This window comes from Penicillium chermesinum (assembly GCF_028974085.1).
Source record: "Penicillium chermesinum strain IBT 19713 chromosome Unknown utg000005l:1.0-4115287.0:1.0-4118363.0, whole genome shotgun sequence".
NCBI lineage: Eukaryota > Fungi > Ascomycota > Eurotiomycetes > Eurotiales > Aspergillaceae > Penicillium > Penicillium chermesinum.
This window is the reverse complement of record NW_026695315.1, coordinates 2,399,221-2,418,016: the sequence shown is the minus strand read 5'-3', so window position 1 is coordinate 2,418,016 and position 18,796 is coordinate 2,399,221. Positions and strand designations below refer to the sequence as shown.

General features: G+C 50.5%; 6 protein-coding genes across 6 annotated transcripts; 3 read left to right on the top strand and 3 right to left on the bottom strand.

Moving 5' to 3' along the window:
- Window positions 1-283: 283 nt before the first annotated feature.
- Window positions 284-3,331, bottom strand: N7468_007071 (uncharacterized protein; the record flags this gene model as incomplete). Its single annotated transcript, XM_058476367.1, has 3 exons — window positions 284-2,437; window positions 2,494-2,697; window positions 2,762-3,331. 3 exons carry the CDS (start codon window positions 3,329-3,331, stop codon window positions 284-286), a joined length of 2,928 nt encoding a protein of 975 aa, XP_058329257.1.
- A 735-nt stretch (window positions 3,332-4,066) lies between these two features.
- On the top strand, window positions 4,067-5,995 carry N7468_007070 (uncharacterized protein; the record flags this gene model as incomplete). Its single annotated transcript, XM_058476366.1, has 1 exon — window positions 4,067-5,995. The coding sequence occupies one exon, from the start codon at window positions 4,067-4,069 to the stop codon at window positions 5,993-5,995; it is 1,929 nt and encodes a 642-aa protein (XP_058329256.1).
- A 352-nt stretch (window positions 5,996-6,347) lies between these two features.
- Window positions 6,348-7,714, top strand: N7468_007069 (BSD domain-containing protein; the record flags this gene model as incomplete). Its single annotated transcript, XM_058476365.1, has 3 exons — window positions 6,348-7,365; window positions 7,427-7,506; window positions 7,556-7,714. 3 exons carry the CDS (start codon window positions 6,348-6,350, stop codon window positions 7,712-7,714), a joined length of 1,257 nt encoding a protein of 418 aa, XP_058329255.1.
- Window positions 7,715-8,379: 665 nt separating this feature from the next.
- Window positions 8,380-10,678, bottom strand: N7468_007068 (RanGTP-binding protein; the record flags this gene model as incomplete). Its single annotated transcript, XM_058476364.1, has 6 exons — window positions 8,380-10,162; window positions 10,217-10,251; window positions 10,309-10,374; window positions 10,433-10,490; window positions 10,546-10,577; window positions 10,658-10,678. 6 exons carry the CDS (start codon window positions 10,676-10,678, stop codon window positions 8,380-8,382), a joined length of 1,995 nt encoding a protein of 664 aa, XP_058329254.1.
- Window positions 10,679-11,117: 439 nt separating this feature from the next.
- Window positions 11,118-13,300, top strand: N7468_007067 (translation termination factor GTPase eRF3; the record flags this gene model as incomplete). Its single annotated transcript, XM_058476363.1, has 2 exons — window positions 11,118-13,175; window positions 13,241-13,300. The coding sequence occupies 2 exons, from the start codon at window positions 11,118-11,120 to the stop codon at window positions 13,298-13,300; spliced, it is 2,118 nt and encodes a 705-aa protein (XP_058329253.1).
- Window positions 13,301-13,747: 447 nt separating this feature from the next.
- On the bottom strand, window positions 13,748-14,311 carry N7468_007066 (pre-rRNA-processing TSR2 family protein; the record flags this gene model as incomplete). Its single annotated transcript, XM_058476362.1, has 1 exon — window positions 13,748-14,311. One exon carries the CDS (start codon window positions 14,309-14,311, stop codon window positions 13,748-13,750), a length of 564 nt encoding a protein of 187 aa, XP_058329252.1.
- Window positions 14,312-18,796: the final 4,485 nt, after the last annotated feature.

Genomic DNA, 18,796 nt, shown 5'->3' with positions numbered 1-18,796 from the left:
CAGCGACATCTGAAGTGTAGCATGCAGAGAAAGAATCATTTCGAGGCTGGAATTAAAACACTTCCATGAGCCTTTCTAAGGCAATGTGATACTCCCCTTAGACTGGTTCGTCTTGGCTGTCCTTAGAAGGACCACCGTAGAATAAATAACCCGTTTTGAACATATTTGAATGAAATTTCTGCATCCGATCATGAGATACGATTCTTTTAAGCACTAGGCTTCTAAGATAATGTCGTCTTATAGAACCTAGAATCAACTCAGAATTCACCGTACGGTTGGCCACTCAGACAAGCCAATCTGGAATCGCATCTTCATCCTCGGGATCTTCAGACATCAACGAGCCCTTCTCAATCTCACTATCAGAGCTTGAGACTGCGAGCTTGGGTGACTGGACGGGCTCGCGCACGGATTGATTCAGATGGACTTGGCTATCCTTGTTTGCCGAAGCTGTGTTACCGTCGTAAATGGGGTTGTCAACCGCTGCTGTGGGGTCCTCAGCGCTACCATAAAGTCCCATGGACGATGGCTTCTTAGGGGGAGGCGATGACTTAGGGGATTGATCGGATTTTTTTGGCACCACAATCAGGTTGTAGTGAGGAACCTTTCCGATACGTTTCTTGGGAATCTGCTGGGAGGCCGAAGGCAGCTTTGAAGATATGGCGACGGAATTATCCTTCGCAACCTCCAATGGTTCATCGACGGTAGAGCCTCCCTCGGTATCTCTGATACCCCGTCGAGACTTCCCCCGATCGCGAACTAAGCCTCCAATCTCAACATTTGAGGTAGAGTCCTGTGCTTCCAACTCCATCTGCACATCTCGAGATGGGCTTGGCATTAATGCCGCTGTCTCTGGAAGAAACCCTCCTCCACCTTCTTCTGGAAGGAATCCCCCGCCTTCTTCAGGAAGGAAACCTCCCCTCTCGGCCGGATCGATATCGAGATTCTGCTCCAGGGGATCTTCTGCTTCTTCATTATCGCTGGCATATTCTTTCACACGCTCTGATATCCGAAGTTTAAGAAGAAACAATCGCCAAAGGCGGAGAACTTCTTCTGATCTTGCTTCGAGGGCTTCTTGTTCTCTTTCATCCTCAAGGCCCCTCAATACTTCCTCAATAGCTTCTTGAAATTCCTCTGCAATCACGATGCCGTTCACTAGAGCCGTTCCGACGCCTGGGCGCGACTGAAAATCAAACCCAGTTACAGCTCGTGCATGGTCTATGCCAAGAATAAGAGCTGCACGCAACGCATCCTTGTGCTTGATATGCACTGCTCCTGGGGGTGTCATGCTTGGGACGAAGAGATCCAAATTTCCAAATGCATTCTTTGGAACTATTCCCCGAACTACAGGCGGTGCACGATACAGTTCGGTCTGAAACTCTGCATAAAGCGCTGTCTCGCCGTCTTCATCATCACTGGTGTGCTGCTGAGACTTGTTGCGACGAGGGATATGTTTCAGAGGCTGTTCTCCGACCTTCACATCTCGGCCCAACAGGTACCATCTCCTAGCAGCTCGTACAGTATGAACGTCAGACCTGCGGTACACAGGCTCAAGTTTGTCGCTGTTCGATGTGGCTTTGCTCAAGCCGACGGAGCCTATCTTTCGACCGACGGGGTAGAAGGCTTGATTGTGACGCAGATGCCTCTCCAGTGCATAGACCGGGTGGTTCAGGTAATCTTGGATGTTTTTGGGCATCGGTTCAGCTTCGAGTAAAGCAGCAAGTTCCTTGATATCTGCTTCATCATGAGCTTCAAGTATTGGCTTTTCGAGCACTGAAAGTGCATCATGCCACCACTTTGCTCCGCCTTTCTTATTTTCGACCCGGTTCTTGCGAGTTTTGGCGTTGAATGCTTTGGTGTAGCGACAGGTAACATCTCTGACATAAGCACCATCATCAAATGCCACGACATAGGTCATTGCATTATAGGGATCCTTGGCCGAAGGCTCCATTCTTTCAGGTTTCGCTAGAGTTTTCGTAACTACAGGATCAACCACAATCCATTTTCCAGCGCCCTCATTCCAAGCCTCGACCCAAAAGACTGGACACGGTGAATCGTGCAGTATCTCTTTCGAAGTCTTCTTCGATCGAGTGGACGACGGTCTCGTGGGGCCAGGTCTGAATGTAGGGCGCCCGATTCGTCGAGATCTAGATGGAGCAGGCGGTTCCGACATATTCTTCTGGCTGTCTACAGGAGACGTGTTTTTGTCAGGAGGAACAGTGGACTGCGAGTTCGTCTCCTCGGGCGTCGTATCGGGCTTGACACTACCTCCGAGCGGGAGTGGCTGGAGGGAGCATATGATTCTGGCCTCTATAGTCAGTGACCGTAAGAGGGCACAGAACAGCTGTGCTCCAAAGTCTCGCGATCCTTGCATCGTTTCACCCTGGGATCGAAAGTCATCTCGAGATGAAATCATTTCACCTTCAAGCATGATTGACTCCTATAGGGGAGTCAGTTGTTTATCGACTATCGTGACGTATTGGTCTTAAGGCTTACCATTTTTTGCTTTCGTTGGGTTTCATTATCGGCCCAGTGAGATCGTCTTAAGCCTGGATATGTGACGCGAAACCGCTTGCTGAAAATATCTGCAACCTCGTTAAGGCCATTCATAAAAGACACAGATTTCTGATAGCCGAGTTTAGCGGCAGGTGGATGAAGGAGCCTGATGACATCCTTCGGCACCATTGATCTCAAGAAAGTCTGGTAGGGAGGTTTTCTCTTAGCTATGACAAACCGAGAAAAGGCGCAGGGGGTTATCACTTACTTGCAACTGAGGGTCATTGCACCACCGGTTTCGCATATTGACATGGGCTAAGAGGCAAAGAAGATGTGTTTTGTGCACATTCAACCGGAGCTCCTTCTCTGTCGTTGTGAGGGGCCTCCACTTCGGGCCAGATTGTTTTTTAGCTCCAGCATCTTGATCAAAAGTAATGACCAGAGGTTCGTTCTTGTCGTAGGACTCATTTGCCAGACTTAATGGGCCTTGAGCCGGTTGGACGATCGGAACATCTTCCCATTCAATTCCAGATTCTTCATCTTCCGTGGGCGATTCAGAAAGGGTCTGCACTTCACGTACAGGATCTAAGTTTGGAACCGACGTCAGATTGGTCTGGATTGCAGTTTCAGAGCCAACAGGAATGGCCCTTGTGTCAGCAAATCTGCGCTTTTTGACCGGCTGAGTTGAGGAGAACTGCTCGGGATCGCGTGCCTCCGCATCTCTGAGCATATCACGATAGACCTCTGGAACCTCGTCATCCGAAGAAACCTGACGCTTCGATCCTGTTCCCTGAGTGCCTCTGCCCCTAGGAGCACGGGCTGCAGTCCGTCGCACCATGCCTGCTTGGACTACTCAAAGGCATGGAACGCCCTCAAGACGAGCTGACCTGTCTCGGTCTACAATTTCAGACCAACGCGCATATCGCGCAGTGAACTTGCGTCAAAGTCTGTACTTCAACCCTGTTGGACTCCGATTCGTCGCCTCGTAATCAGGCAGAAATAGAGACCTGCGTTCACAAGGGTTCAGATCGATATGCTGATTGGTGGGGCCGATGCGTCATAACGGGGCAGGTTAATCCGGCCGTAAAGAGTCGAGAATGTAAATGTTACGGACCGAGAGAGTCGAATGTGGGGAAAGAGACGATGAAGTGGGGTGGAGATGCGGTGGAGAGATTCTTCTCAGCGCAAGGGAAAAGTAATCAAGGAAATCCTGCATCCCGCTGAGGTCACCTAGTAGCCATCTTTGATATCGAAATATCACATCTATGGGCACATCAAGCCATAATTGCCCGTGATTGAACCAACGCTTGTTTCCGAAGAGGGAATGAATTATTCCATTCTATTAATTCAAGCTCTTTTTGTTTCTATAACTGACAGACCCGCCATGACCCCAAAGTTAACAAGACCAATAGAACAATACAATCATATCTAAATTGATCACGTGATCGCGTTGTGAACAAGACGCGTGAGACGCGATTTTACTAGGCTCCATCCTCGACACGTCATTGCACAACCAACCAGTCCCTGCCTTGTCCCGATGTGACCTCCCTATGCCTCAGCTATCGAATCTGCGATGAAAAACCACAAAACAGGAGAGAGACCTCCAGAGCCTTCAGAACCACAATTCAAAACACCCAGTCGGCCAAGCCGGTCAACGGCAGGAGCCCCCAGCACTTCCAAGCGTACCGCTCCCTTAACGTCTGAACGACAATGGAAGAGGTCGTCCCTTTCTGGCTCTCGAGCACAATCAACCCTCACGCAGATTGACTTCGTGACTCAGACTACACAGTCCGACAATGGTTCCCTAGACTATATTGGCGGAACCACACAAGACGAGGCAAACAATCATGGCGAGCCTATTGTCGTAGATGACAATTCCGCTTCAGACTCGGAACACCTAGGTTCCTTGCCTGTCGGATCAAGCCTCGCACGAACGAAATATGAAATGAACGACGACCGCCCCCGAAGGCGGCGGAAAAACGCGAGGGCAACCCTTCCGGGCCGTGCACCTAGTATACGCAAGAGCCAGACACCGAAGGCAAGAGTTGCAAGAAAGGGAAAGGGCAATTCGACCGAAAAGCAACCTGCAAAGCGCGACAAAACCCTTACCCAAATGGATTTTGTTCGACGGTACATCACCATAGATGATGACAACGACATGAACCTGGGATATCTTGAGCCAGCCCCTGCAAGAGACTCTACCAACACGGAATCAAAGGTTTTCCTAAAAAAGGATCATAATACGAGAACGGATTTACATACAGCTAGTTCTTCCTCGACCAAGCGGAATCGTCGAGAGCTGACGATCGAGCGAGATCTTTCTACCGGTGAGCCATTAACCTTCGGAGGGCATAGCCAATTATCAGGTAACGGAGATATCACCGATTCAAGACCGAATGATTTGAAAACTCCCAGAAAATTTCGAAAGCTGGAGATTCCCTCATCACAATCTCCAGAGAGCCCTGGTCTGGCTATCATTACATCCTCTCAATTTCGGAGCGCAACTCGTTCACCTGCAAAGAAACCGGGCCCCGGGTTCCATCATATCCAGGATAGTGGAATTAAAAAGGAATCGCCTACCTCACCAAAACTTGTCAAGGACTCCAATGATCAGGCTAGTCCTTCGCCAATGAGAACTCCCAGAGAAGCTTCGCCCAAAGTCCTGATTGCTTCAAGTCAACACCCGTCGACGTTTGCTCAGAGACTTGCTTTGTGTGCTACGTCGACTGCCTTGCACTCCCAGCAATATTCAAGTCATGACACCGAAGCACCAGTCATGCACAACCAGCGAGAACGGACAGTGGTGTATGAAACCGATGCCGAGACAGATCAGAGTGAACCAGAATGCGACGATGATCAGACCCCAGCTACTCCCTCCAGAACTCAGAGGCCTCCGCCAGAAAGCACCAAGATAGCATCTTCCAGTCCCGTGTCCAGAGTTGATGATTCACATGATCTCCCTCTGCCAAGTAGTGGACGCCATAACCAGCCTGACTTTGATTCACTTTCGGAAGCACCAATGTCAGACGCATCCGTATACTACCAAAGAATGCAACCGGCAACTCAATTCCCACATGAACCAATCCCATCCCTCAACACCCAGAAGCTATCGGAGCTATTTCCCAACGAGGGTGGTACGCAATACCCACAGCAGTCTCATGGGCCGAACACATCTGAGCAGGCTCCTGGTCCCTTTATACAAACACAAACTCAAAGCCAGGAAATCAATCAAACTGAAATTGTTCCAGAATCCTCGCCAGTCAGAGAACAAGACGGCATATTCGAAGACAACGAGGTTGTTTTCCAGCGGCCACGAGCTCCCGAATCGCTTGTGCAAGTCGAATCATCGCAGCCGGTGGAGCGGAGACCCAATGGCGCGGGTATGCTTTTTTCACGGAGTCAACTGTTGACTTCAAGTATTATGGAAAGTGTGCCCTTGCCGAATTTTTGCATGAGCAGTCAGGACAGCGTTGGTGAGCCGTATAGCCTTCCCGACCAGTGATAGATTCTTTATGATTTACGACTATTTTAAAACGGATCCACGATGGTCTGTTGATCTCAACCAAGAATTTTGCATAACATTGCCTTGCTAGTCGTAGAGCTTTAAATTGACGACAGGGCCGCCAGTCTGCAGTGTTGCTTACACCTCTGTACATACTAGGGCCCTTATCCGCGCCAGCTCAGTACTGTCTCCAACTAGGCAGAATGTGCTTTAGCGTAGAAAAAGTTCGAGAGGTATAGGGAAACGATTGAAAATCAAATCTAGAACTCAGAATTCTGCTACTAATTGCTACTAATCAACCTATAATATTCTGGAGGTGTCTCATATGCACAATAAACACCAGATAACTAAAATGTCGATCGACGTCCAGGGGGGAAACAAGCGGGGCGGTCGGCCAGTGACGAACGCGGAGATCAAGTGGTCGTTCCGAGCTGTCACTTCTCCTCCATCAACCACCATGGATACCGCATACGACCACATCCAGGAGGAGATTTACTCCTCCAATAGGAACGAGACCACCTCAGACTCTTCCTCCGCTACCGAGAAGCCGAACATCGACCTCAACACCGAGCTCACCGAGACCTTCCGTGCTTTCTCCGCCAGTCCGTGGGGTACTCGAATTGGAGGCTTGTGGGACAATGTGCGCAAGCAAGGCGAGAGTTATTACGAAGGCGCAAGGCAGGAATATGTGGCGGCTAGCGAGGAAGCTGTGAAGGGCTTTACGGATCTGAAAGACACCATCGTTGATCGAACAAAGGGGCTGACGCTCAGCACGGCAACTCTGACTGGCGAAGGTTCAAAGGATGAAGCGACTACGCCTACTGCTGCGACGGAAGGGGAGTCTCAGGAGAAAGGTGAGGAAGCCGGTCCAAGCGGCGAAGGGTTCATTTCCCGCTTCAAGGCCGAAGCTGCTCGACGACTAAAAGAAATCGAGAAGGCCGAGGAGGCTGCGGATGAGGCAATTCTACGGTTTGGGATCAGCATTAGCCAGAAGCTACGTGAAGCCGTGAGCATTCTGCCACCAGAAACCGACGAGTCTGGCAAGCTCCTTTTCGAGAGCAAAGATGCGGATGGCAAAAGGGTCATCCATGCGACTCGGTTCGACGCTCAATTGCACGTTATTCACACGAATCTGGACAGCTTCACCAAGGACCCTGTCAGCGACAAGTTCCCCGAGCACAAGAAGGAGTTCAACGTGGACGCCAAGACGGACGAAATTGCTTCTTATCTGGAAAAGTACCCAGAGCTGCGCTCTGCAATGGAAAAGCTTGTTCCAGAGACTGTTGAGTATGCTGATTTCTGGACCCGCTACTACTTCTTGCGCCTCGTTATTGAAACAGAGGAGCAAAAGCGCAAGGAACTTTTGAAAGGTTTGTTTTCCGCCCATACATCTCCAGTTGATGGTTTAAGGTTAACGCTCACCGTACGCAGGCGCCCATGCTGAAGAAGAGGAAGAGGTTGGATGGGATGATGACTCTGAATCTGAGTCTGAGTCGCCTTCTACTCCTCAGGTTCACACGGGGGGGTGGAAAGGCTGCCCCAAGTAAGGACGCTCTAAAGCCAGAGGCTCGCCGATCCAACGATCAGCAATCGCAGGCGGATAGCGAGTCCAGCTATGATGTCGTCAGTGGAACAGCCAGTCGAACGCCCGGAAGCCCCAAAGATAAGAGCCCAACGGCCGACTCGAAAGCAGATGATAGTGATGATGACTGGGAGTAGACCCTTTCTTGCAAGTTACTGAAGTATTTGCAAAACAGAATTGCTGCATCGCTGTCTGATTTCGAGCCCTCGTTTTCTTTCCTTTTCCGGCGTTGGATATTCGGTTGGCGTTGATGGCTACTTCTCCATTCTACTTTTCTCCCTTGGTATTGCTTGAGCGATTGATGTCCGTTCCTGTTCGCTTTTTATCTTCGTGCACATCCCTCGGTCGAATCACATACTTTCTAGGATTGACAGCGTCTTTTCCTTAGCAACCATGCATGCTCCAGTATCTTCACTTTCGTAAATAACTACTCTAGACCGATCGATCTTATGGTAACAGGCGCCATACCCACTATGGCATATTTAGTCCGTGTAACCACATGCCCATAACCGTTCATGTCGTCTTCTCTATATACTAAAACTATTTCCAAGGTGACACAACCACTCTTGCGCGCTCTATAAGGAGCATCATCAAGGATGCCGGTACTATTCAGAAGCTCAGAAAACCCCTCCAAAAAAGAGGGGTTCAGCGTTCCATGTACTTTAGTAAGTTGCTAGTATAGGATTTTTGTAGCGTTGAAGATTGTGATTGGTACTATGGGTCATTCTGCTGAAGCCCAATGACCCCAGCCTTCTAAGAAGCTGAGTAAATAGGAGAGCTAAAGTTACAGCATTCAGGCAGATTATCCCGATCTTTTCATTCTGCAGATCCAGAACCAGGTTTCTTGATGTTCAGGTTTGTCCCATGCTTCCTCGCCAAGGGTGAGCTCTGTTCTAACTCCGATTCGGACGTGTACGCAGGGGTCATCCCTCGCAGTCCACTGGGACGTCTTGGATCCGAGCCTACACCGGGTGATCCTCTCCCATAGACTGGCATTTCGGGGAGTGTTTTCCCTGGAACGGAGCTGAAGCCTTTGTGAATCTCCGCCAGGGGTATAAAGGCCGTCACCTTCGCGGGGCTGGGCCGAAGGGCTACCTGGCCCCCAGCCATATTGATAATCTTCGCCGCGATGCTTGACTGGGCTTTCGTCATAGGGATCCCAACCGACTCGACGGCGAGCTTCGTAACGGAGACGCTGGCGATGCTGCTCGTCTCCACCGGCGCCCGTTGTGGAAGACTCCTCCAAGAAGAAGTTCAGAAGTTCGTCACTAATAGAGAGATGGGATTGCTGCTGGAACTGTTGCAGGGAGGTAAGGCGAAGGAGAGTCTCGAGGAGGGAAAGAGATGTGCGGATGTTTTCAAACATCGGGTTTGAAACGGTAGTTGTGATAGGGGTTTCTGTGGAAGGACGCGAGGGTGACGGCGAGAGGGCTTTCTTATCATTGATGGAAAGCTTCTCCATCATACCAGGATCGATAGGTTGTTGGGCTGTCGGAGTGTGAGGGGCATTGTCGACCTCCGACTCAGTGTCTGAGCCCTCATCCTCATTATAGACTTCAAATGCAATCCATTCTGGGTCCAAGCCTGGCGGTAACCGCCATTGTTCTGGAATCGAATCTTCATGTAAAGAATGGAAGTTTTCTTGTGACGAACTCTCGCCGCCATTAAGCTGTGAGTCAAGTTGCGCTTGTTCTTCATCCTCCGGCTCATATGCTGTGGGGTCGGAGAGAGCATCGTTTTCGAATTCGTCTCGTTCCATCATACGACGTGGCGGTATAGCATTTTGGTCTCTTTTCAGTAAAAGGACTGGATTGTTCGTCTCCCCTTCAGTATTGATGTTCAGAATTCGACCAGTGTCAGCGTAGAATATCTTGGATATCTGATGGATGGGTAGGATCTCCCGGATCCCAGCAGATGAAACGCCTTCGTAGCTGTGTGGCTGGGGCTCATCTTCTTCAAAGGTGTGGACCCGTCCATCTTCCAAGTCCTCGATTATCATGACTTGATATGCAAATTCGTCAACCTCAGGATTTTCTGAAGGCTCCGGCTTTGTTTGACCACCAGAGTAGTACAATCTCATCGGGACTCGCCGGAGCTTCAAGCGAGCTTTGTGCATGACTTCTTTCCAAGTTGCTTCTCGCGCAGACTCTTCATCAAGAGGGCGGACATGACTCGCAAACAACATGTACATTGATAGAGTGAATGTTGGACCAATTTGGACGGCCTGTGCCTCTGATAAGGCATATTGAGTATCCCCTGCAGTGAGGAATGTACTAGCCTGTAAAAGCCTGGATGGGGAAACAGTGGATGGAAGATTGGTGGACAATTTGGCACCTGAGGTGGTTATGGCGAGGTTCATTAACGGTACTGCATCGTCTATTCTGGCAAGTAAGCTCTTGATGTCCTTGACGATGAACTTTATTTCTTCGCGCGCAGATAACGGAGTTTGAGAAGACTTGTGTTTTCGTCGTGACTCTTCGGACGCGGCTGCTTTCGCAAGTCGTTGGCCAAGAGCCTGGATATCCCACCTTAATGATTTGGTAAGAGCAACAGCAGACTCTAGTGATGTATTGCCACGAGCAGCACTATACGTTCATTAGCTATGGGCCAGCTTATTTCAAGGCTCCGAGGTTACGCACATCAACTCGATCATATCAATTGATGGGGAGATAACCTTGTATTCACATTAGCCAATGAAAGTTCAACCGGGCAAATTGAAAGGATTTCGCACCTGTATTTTGCTTTGCAACCGCTGTTGTAATAGCAGTAACTCATCGCGCTCCTCAGTATCAACATTCTGGATCATCGTTATCAGTCATGTTCCTAGTCCAGAGCTTTGTAAACATAATCAATACCTTCAGCAGGCGTGACGACTGGCGTATGGCATATGTCGCTGTAATTGTGATTCCAGAGCTGATTGAAACTGTTAGATTCCTACCCGCGTCGACATTTCATGAATTCTACTCACCGGATGGCATAATTCATTGCTTGCTGAGTGAGCTGTTCAAGGCGGTTAGACAAATGTCAAATCGAAAAAGAAAAGAGAGCTTCTTGGCTTCATGGCCTCTAACACAACTTACCCGAGTCAGAAATACCTCCATCTTGGCTGATGAAGCCACCGGGGCTTCTCTGGCACAGCTTGGGCAAACCGAATCTATTAGACCCCTGAGAAATAAGGTATGGAGGGGCTCTTATCGATAACTTCGGTTGTGCCCAACGTTGTCAAGAAGAGTTCGCCCAACCATGGGGGTTGTGAAATAGCTCAGGTTTCTCGAAGATTCGTGTCCCGTTAGCTTGTCGAGGTGACGCAACCTCTGTATCCATATAAGAACGAAACAGAGGTAAGCTTTTCTACTTCCAATTCTCCTGCATAGTACAATCACACGTGACGGCAGTGAGCATCGCGGGGGAGCTGAGTCAGCACTGCAAAAAAATTGAAAGCAGCGGGCCCCTCATTGTTATCAAATCTCGACTCCCTCCCTGGAATATCGTGATCCTACGCCGTTTCCTTCACTGCGTCTCGGATCAAATTTACCCACGATGTCGAACCAAACTCCCGACTCTTGGGAGGATGAGCTCTCTCGCCAAACTGAGGGCGTCAACCTGAACGGTGGCCGTCCTCAGCCTCGTGCGCCCGCTTTCCAGCCCGGCGCTGCTACTTTCCAACCTGGAGCCGCTTCGTTTCAGCCTGGTGCGAACAGCTTTGTCCCAGGGCAACAGCAATTTCAGCAGTATGGCGGCTACCCATATGCTCAGTACGGGCAACAAGGATACGGTTATCCCCAGCAAGGCTATAATCAGTACGGCGCATATGCCCAACAACCTGGTGGATACAACCAATACTATAACCAGCAACCTCACCAGAACTTCACCGCTCCTGTTCAGCAACCACAAGCCGCTGTCCCGGAACAATCTGCCCCTAAGCCCGCCGCGAATACATCCGCCGCCCCACCTAAGGCTAAGGTCCTCTCCATCGGCGCCACTTCTTCAAGCTCCACCCCAAAGACAAAGGTCCTTTCTATCGGCACTCCAACCCCCGCTCCTCCGTCGAACAATACCACCGAAACCAGCAAGGGCGACTCCAAGGGTACTGCAGCTGCCGAGGCTGGCGCTAAGGTGACCGCTTCCAAGGCTATTGACAAGACGGACAAGAAGTCGGAACAGAAGGCTGCTTCTGGAAAGTCTTCTCCTACGCCATCATCTGGGCGCTCCAGCCCTGCTCGTGGGGTTGAGGCTGCTAAGCAGGCTCGTGCTGCAGATGCTGTCGCCAAGTCGCAACAAGCAGATGTTGATGAGGAAACTCTCAAGGAAATTTACGGGGAGAGGAGAGAGCATGTCAACGTTGTGTTCATTGGACACGTTGATGCCGGAAAGTCCACTTTGGGTGGTTCTCTGCTCTACTGTACTGGCATGGTTGATGACCGAACTATGGAGAAGTACAAGAAGGAGGCCAAGGATCTTGGTCGAGAGACTTGGTATCTTTCATGGGCTCTGGATCTGAGCTCTGAGGAACGTGCCAAGGGTAAGACAGTGGAGCTTGGTCGTGCATTCTTCAAGGTCCAGGTTCCATCCGACGACGGTCCCATTGAGCGTGAATTCTCTATCCTTGATGCTCCAGGTCACAAATCCTACGTGCCTCAAATGATCGGAGGTGCCTCGCAGGCCGACCTGGGTGTTCTTGTTATCTCAGCCCGTAAGGGTGAGTACGAGACTGGTTTTGAGAAGGGTGGCCAAACCCGTGAGCACGCTATGCTCGCTCGTAACACCGGCGTTGAAAACCTCGTGATTGTGGTGAACAAGATGGACGATCCCACTGTGGACTGGCGCAAGGAACGATTCGATGAGTGCACTATCAAGGTCATCAAGTTCTTGGAAGCCCTCGGATATAAGAAGCAGAACATTACTACCATGCCCATCTCGGCCCAGCGTGCCATTGGTATTAAAGACCGAGTACCCAAGGACATTTGCCCTTGGTACGATGGACCATCACTCCTTGAATATCTCACAGACTTCAAGCTCCCAGAGCGTAAGATTAACGCTCCTTTCATGATGCCCATTACTGCGAAGTACCGTGACATGGGTACCATGGCTGAGGGTCGTATCGAATCCGGAGTCATCAAGAAGAACGGCAACTACATCATGATGCCTAATCGCACTGAAGTCTCAGTCTCCGCCCTTTACGGTGAAACCGAAGACGAAATTCCCACGGCGACTTGCGGTGACCAAGTTCGTTTGCGCCTGCGCGGCGTTGAGGAAGATGATTTCTTCCCTGGTTTCGTTCTTTGCTCTCCCAAGCGCCCCGTCCACTGTGTCTCTGCTTTCGAGGCCAAGATCCGTATTCTCGACATCAAGAGCATTCTCACTGCCGGTTTCAACTGCGTACTCCACGTTCATTCTGCTGTTGAAGAAGTGACCTTCGCCGCTCTCCTCCACAAGCTCGAGCCCGGCACCGGTCGCAAGAGCAAGCGCCCTCCTCCATTCGTGAACAAAGGCCAGACCGTGATTGCCCGTCTCGAAGTGACCAGCACCGCCGGCGCAGTGTGTGTTGAGAGGTTCGAGGACTACCAGCAGCTGGGACGATTCACTCTGCGTGACCAGGTATGTTCCGTTCCAGTTTCCTTTTCTCTTTCTCTCGCCTGAAGTCAGTGCTAATCTATTATTAGGGTCAAACCATTGCTATTGGTATGATTACCAAACTTATTCTTCCCGAGAATGAGGCGTAAAGGGCTTTCGATATAACGCCGGGATGCCTTCCCTTCTTCTTCCTGGTATGAAACCAAGATCTACAATCACGGGTATTTGCGGCGGTTCTAGCGACCACCTCCTGTTCCACCCGAGAAATTACTTCGAACCAAGCATGTCTTTCTAAAAACACGACTATCAAGAGGGCCACGGGCAGGGGTGGGGAAAAAAAGGCCGAGCATGATGATACCACAGCCAGTTCAGTTCCAGCGATGATGATGAAATGCGATCCCTTTACGTATAGATTCCATGTGATCGTCTTCCAAGTGACGAAGATGACTGACTTGCATATTGCACCTGTCACGTAATGCCCTGTCCCGAAAAAAAAAAAAATCACTTTTCACAGTTCAATCCGTCTGGCTATAAATCTCAGGGTATAAACTCGGTGCCCTTCTAATGAAAAATGCTCATGCAAATAAATGACTAAATCACCGCCTCTTCTTCCCAACCACCTTTGTAAATCCATCCTCATCGATCTCCGGCTCCACCTTCTCTCTTGGAGCCGGCGCATCGCCCATCTCAACGTCTTCAGCATCGTCCTCATCCGCCTCGTCATCCGTCTCCTGGTCTTCATCCTTCGACTCAACCTGCTTGAACATGCTAGCAGCCTTCTCCTCGCTCTTCTTCTGCCATGCGTCCCACTGAGCCTGGATCTCTGCAAATTCGCCGCGACCAGTCTGTGCCCTCATCTCCATGATCTCAGTGCCTACCTTAGCGGCACTCTCGTCGTCCACCACAGCGTCGAACTCGTCATTCATGACCTGGATAAGCACATCCTCCAAATCCTCAGCGTCGGTCTCGGGCCGGTCTGCTATCATATCTGAGATCGCACCGCATAGCCAGGCGCGCTTGTCGGCCGAATTTGGGCCACCCCAGTTCGATTGCACGGCAAGTGTGAGGGCGGGCCAGTTGTTGATCGCCAGTGTGATGCCCATATCAAGGTATGAGGCGGCATCAGTGTTGGCCACGGTGGAGCTTTGTTGAGTTGCCATTGTAAATTTTTTTTGGAAGGTCCCACTAGGATTGCTTGCTCGATAGGCGTATCAATACCCCGCGGGTGGAAATTGTTTGTCGACCGGGGCTTTAAGCGGCCAGACGGGAGTCCCGAGTAAAACACGACACGGTCGAAGGAATTTCTTTTCGGGGCTTTTGAAGGCACTAGCCAATTGACAATGAGGTGGTGGTGCAGAAACTCTTTGTTCTGTGCATATCTCTCAAAAAAAAAAATCTGGGCGGCGATTAGATATGATAAGGTCAGGTGATGAGATAGCCGTCCTGAATCCCAATCCAGTCCCGCACTTTGCAAGTATCTGTCTGTTCAAGCTTTAAGAACATTTTCTGTAGATTTCCAGGTATACGAGTGTGAGGGTACGCAGTCACATTGTTGTGGGATGTTGAATTCCTGGTCCTTAGTGTGTATGAGTTCCGCGGAAATTCAACCTAGATTGGCTATACCAGTACCAAATATTTAATACTAGTACAACCTTTGCAACTAGGCATAATCGGACACTGATATCAGTATGCTCATCAGTAGGCAGATGCACAAGTGCCCCGATGCGAAAATCATATTTCATGATGAATCAGGCTTCCATGGTAGTACTTGAGAGTCTCTTGGAAACCGTCTTTCTAAACAACACATATTTCGTATGCATAGTAAGAGACGCTGTCCGTATCAACTCAGACTGGTGATCTAGGAAAACCTTCACTGTGCATTCTGCGAATGAGGTTCACTACGCTTCCACTTCAAGCTTCTAGGGATGCCCAGCATCCGTGTCTTAAGCCTTCCTACCGAGATTTCCTACAAGGACTTTAATATTCTACAGGCCCATTCCAAGCCCTCTTTCCTTTCGCAGCAGAAGGGCACAACACGAGCAGGAGGGGTGGCTTCATACTCCTCGACTTGACCGGCTCTGGACATACTATTTGCACCAGCGAGGGATAAAGAGACCCCGCGTGATGATTTAATTCACTAGCAACATAATCCGCACTACTAATGGCTAAATGTGTGTTCGTCTGTATCGGAGGAGATCATGCTCATGTTCGGCCGAGGCCCCAAATGGAACATAACTGGGTACATAAGCGCATCGCAGAGGGCCCCGGGGTGGTATTGCGGAGTGGGGGAGAACTGTTGTGGATACCTAAAGTAGCAACGTAGATTATAGTAGAAGCGGGCGTTCTGGCAGGGGAGCCCTTCCTCTGTTCATATTCTTATCTTTATTAGAATCGTTCTCTGGGATGATTGTTGCAGACCAAGATCGATACAACGCCAGGGTTGGGAGAATGGCAGCAATGCCTCTGACCCAACGATGTATAATCCCCAAGGACTCGGAGACGACAATGAACAATGACAAATTCCAAATCCCGAATTCCACATCTCCACTAATATCATAATCCTCCAAGTGGAGCTGGAGCTGGCCAGGACTTATCTCGTCATGGTAAAGAAACCACCAGAGCTATGATTGGCGCACAGCAGGAGCTCCAACCTGATTCTCAGGGTTGCAGATCTGCAAAAGGCCTCTTTTAAGTTTCTGTGATTGACAGCGAGCCCGTGGCGGGCGTGCATGAGGAGTTTGGCAGGCGCCAACCGATTGGATGGGTGCGGTCTACCCAGACGAGCTGTAAACTAGCAAAATAGAGTTACGGCGGCTTTGATCAATTCCAAATAACTACTGGGGGGGGCCCTTTTTAATCAACCCTGAATCTTACCGACGGCCTGGTTCCTCTCCGAGTTAATTATGTTCCGCGTGAGGTGGACCTCGATGGTAATGCCGTGACCGGTGTCGATTTCTTGGTTTCCCCCGCTCGTCCAGAACGCATGCGCTACGGTTTCCGGCCCTTTTGGGAAAAGCTAGACGTAGGCCAATCGCGGCTTCTTCCGCAGAGGGATTTTCATCGGAGCGGTCTATTCTGTTTCCTCTGCACGCCACGTCGCTGCCCAATTTCGTATTCTAGGTTGTTGTGTGATAACAGGAAGGCGTAGACGCCGTCTCTTCTCTAGGATTGGGGCTTGTTCATGGACGGAAGTTCTATGCTGGTCCACTGAAATCAGGACAGGTAGCTTTTTTGACCTCGTTGGGTTCTTACCAAATCCGCAGATGCTTACAGGTTTCAGCCTCAGCATGGGGCCCCTGCAGGGTATTATCTGATTGAAAAGCGCCGGGGTCACCGGGTGTAACCTGCCGTTCGAATTCAGGCTTGCCCCATGTGTTCAGCTCATATACTCCGTCACGAACGGACCTGGGGCCGAACCTCTTTGTAGAGCGAGGTGATGCCAGGTTTTGCATACTATTGCTTCAAGCCGGTGCTTTGTTCGGCTCAGTGGTCTAGGGAGGAATGAGGGTTTGGAATTCGGAAGCGAGGCCATCAACGCCGAAAAATATCCCGTCTCCACTGCGGGCCTGGCGGTCACGGCGTCTGAAGCCCAAGATGGAGGCGGTTAGAAAAAAAAAAGAAAAGGGGAAAAAAAAAAATCATTTTCACCTTGTTCGGCGGGTTTTAACCCGAGACACCAAAGCTCAGGAAGTACACAGATAACGAGAATGAATATTTGCCGGACCGCCCTCGAAATAAGGGTTTACCAGCGGGCTTGGACCTCGATCTTCGACGGTTCTCTGGATTATCTAGAAGGTACCGACACTATGGAACCTGCGACTGTGTCCCAGTAGTCGGGTCGGCGAGGATTGTTTTGACTCGCTAGGGGATCCCAAGAGCCCGCGAGGTTCCTGATGGATGGAATTCCAGCACAGCGGCAGCCCGCGGCGTTATCTAAGGGGAAGTGTTTAGGTTTTGGTCGGGCTGATCTGCGATCAGCATATCCATGCCAGTGCTATTTCGCCTCTTTGGCTCGCCTAGAGTAGGCCACTCCTTCGTCCCTACGAATCGGCTGGTCATACGCCATCCTTCATCCTCATCGGGGAACACCGAACGCCTCAAGCAGTGATCCACCGAGGGCAGTCTTCCCAGGGAAGTAGTAAATCACATTCTAGCTGCTCAGGAAGCTTCCCCCGCTTCTAGCATCCCTGCTTGGTGTCGGGCATACTTTTGAAAGAGAGATGGGCACCCCCGGTTTCGAGTGGCTTCTCCCAAAGGGACACAAAAAAGGGTTTTGGAGGGACTTCGGCTCCGCTTGCGTTGCAAAAGAGTCTGTGGGGCCTGCCGAGCGGGGACGTGGTCCATGCTCGGATTTTCCTCTTTCCTGGGATTTTCTCCATCGACACCCTTCCTAGGGCATGGGCTTTGATTCAGAAATAAGCCATGGGAAGTAAAAGCGACGGGAGAGCCTCTAATGTGCAACCTCAATCGAACTCGCTGGGAGTACCAAATGACGGCATCTTCACTGCGGAACCGGGGCTTGACTCTTCCCCTTTGGGGTCAAGTGCCTCGTCTACTTCGGACTGGTCAACTTTCCGTTTAGCGAGAAAGTGTCGAGGAGCATCCCGATTGATCTTGGCGCCCATCCAACCATGAAACCGCTACATGGAGGTTCCCGGCAAGTTGGGATCGCCCTAATCCAGGCCAGGCCCTACCCTTGTTCCCGGTCCCCGGGGTTTGGTCGTTGGAAAGAGTGAAAGCCCTCCTGACAGCTCCACCGGGGCGTCCACGGTCCACTGCTTGCGGGGCAACTTCTTGTGATCGGCCACTGATCGTGGAAACAATCGTCCCCTACGAGGTCATACAGCCTGATCTAGCCTAGTACTAACTAGCGTACTACACATTCAATCCCATTTTCCCTTTCCCCCTTTTGCCCTTTCGAACATCTATACCCCCTCCTCATCCAAACTCAAAAAGTGGGGAAACGGTCTTTTTCATGGACCCAAGCTGTCGGGGATTTACGCAGGACGGGGATGACCCTTGTAGGTTTGTTGCATACATGTTTGAGAAACGCAGTTCGTTCTTGCCCCAGCCGATTATGTTCGAGCGCAGGCAAGCTACGGGACCCATACTTGGGCCAGTTTCCTATACCCAGCCGGTTGGATCCCCTGACGATTGGCCAGGCCTACTGCAAAATTTTCTGGCTTTTCGAGGGCTTTGAGGGCGAGATGGCACTCCGTTCGAAGATAGTAAGATATCGTATGTCACATCAGCTAAGAGAGGGAACCGAATCCCAGTAAGCATGTACGGACCCCGCTAGTACCCACCTATGATCAGAATTTAACGTAGCAGAGTTGTTCGGGTCCGAATCCAGCCTCCTGGGAACGCCCCTCTCCTTGTGCTGGGTGGCTCGTAGAGAATATCAAACCTGGCAGCATGCATGAACGCGAAAATTAGTCCGTCGGGGATTCATTCTGATATCTCAATCCGCATTGACTGCGCTTGAACTGCCTTTCTGGAAGGATAGATGTGCATTTTATACAGCGCGTACCGTGTATTTTCGAGCTCCCGTCTCCAAAGTGTGATCCCCAACTCCACTCGTCTTGCTCTCTTTGTTTCCTCCCACCCCCCGGGCCTCTTCTTCAGAATACCTTCAATTCGACGAG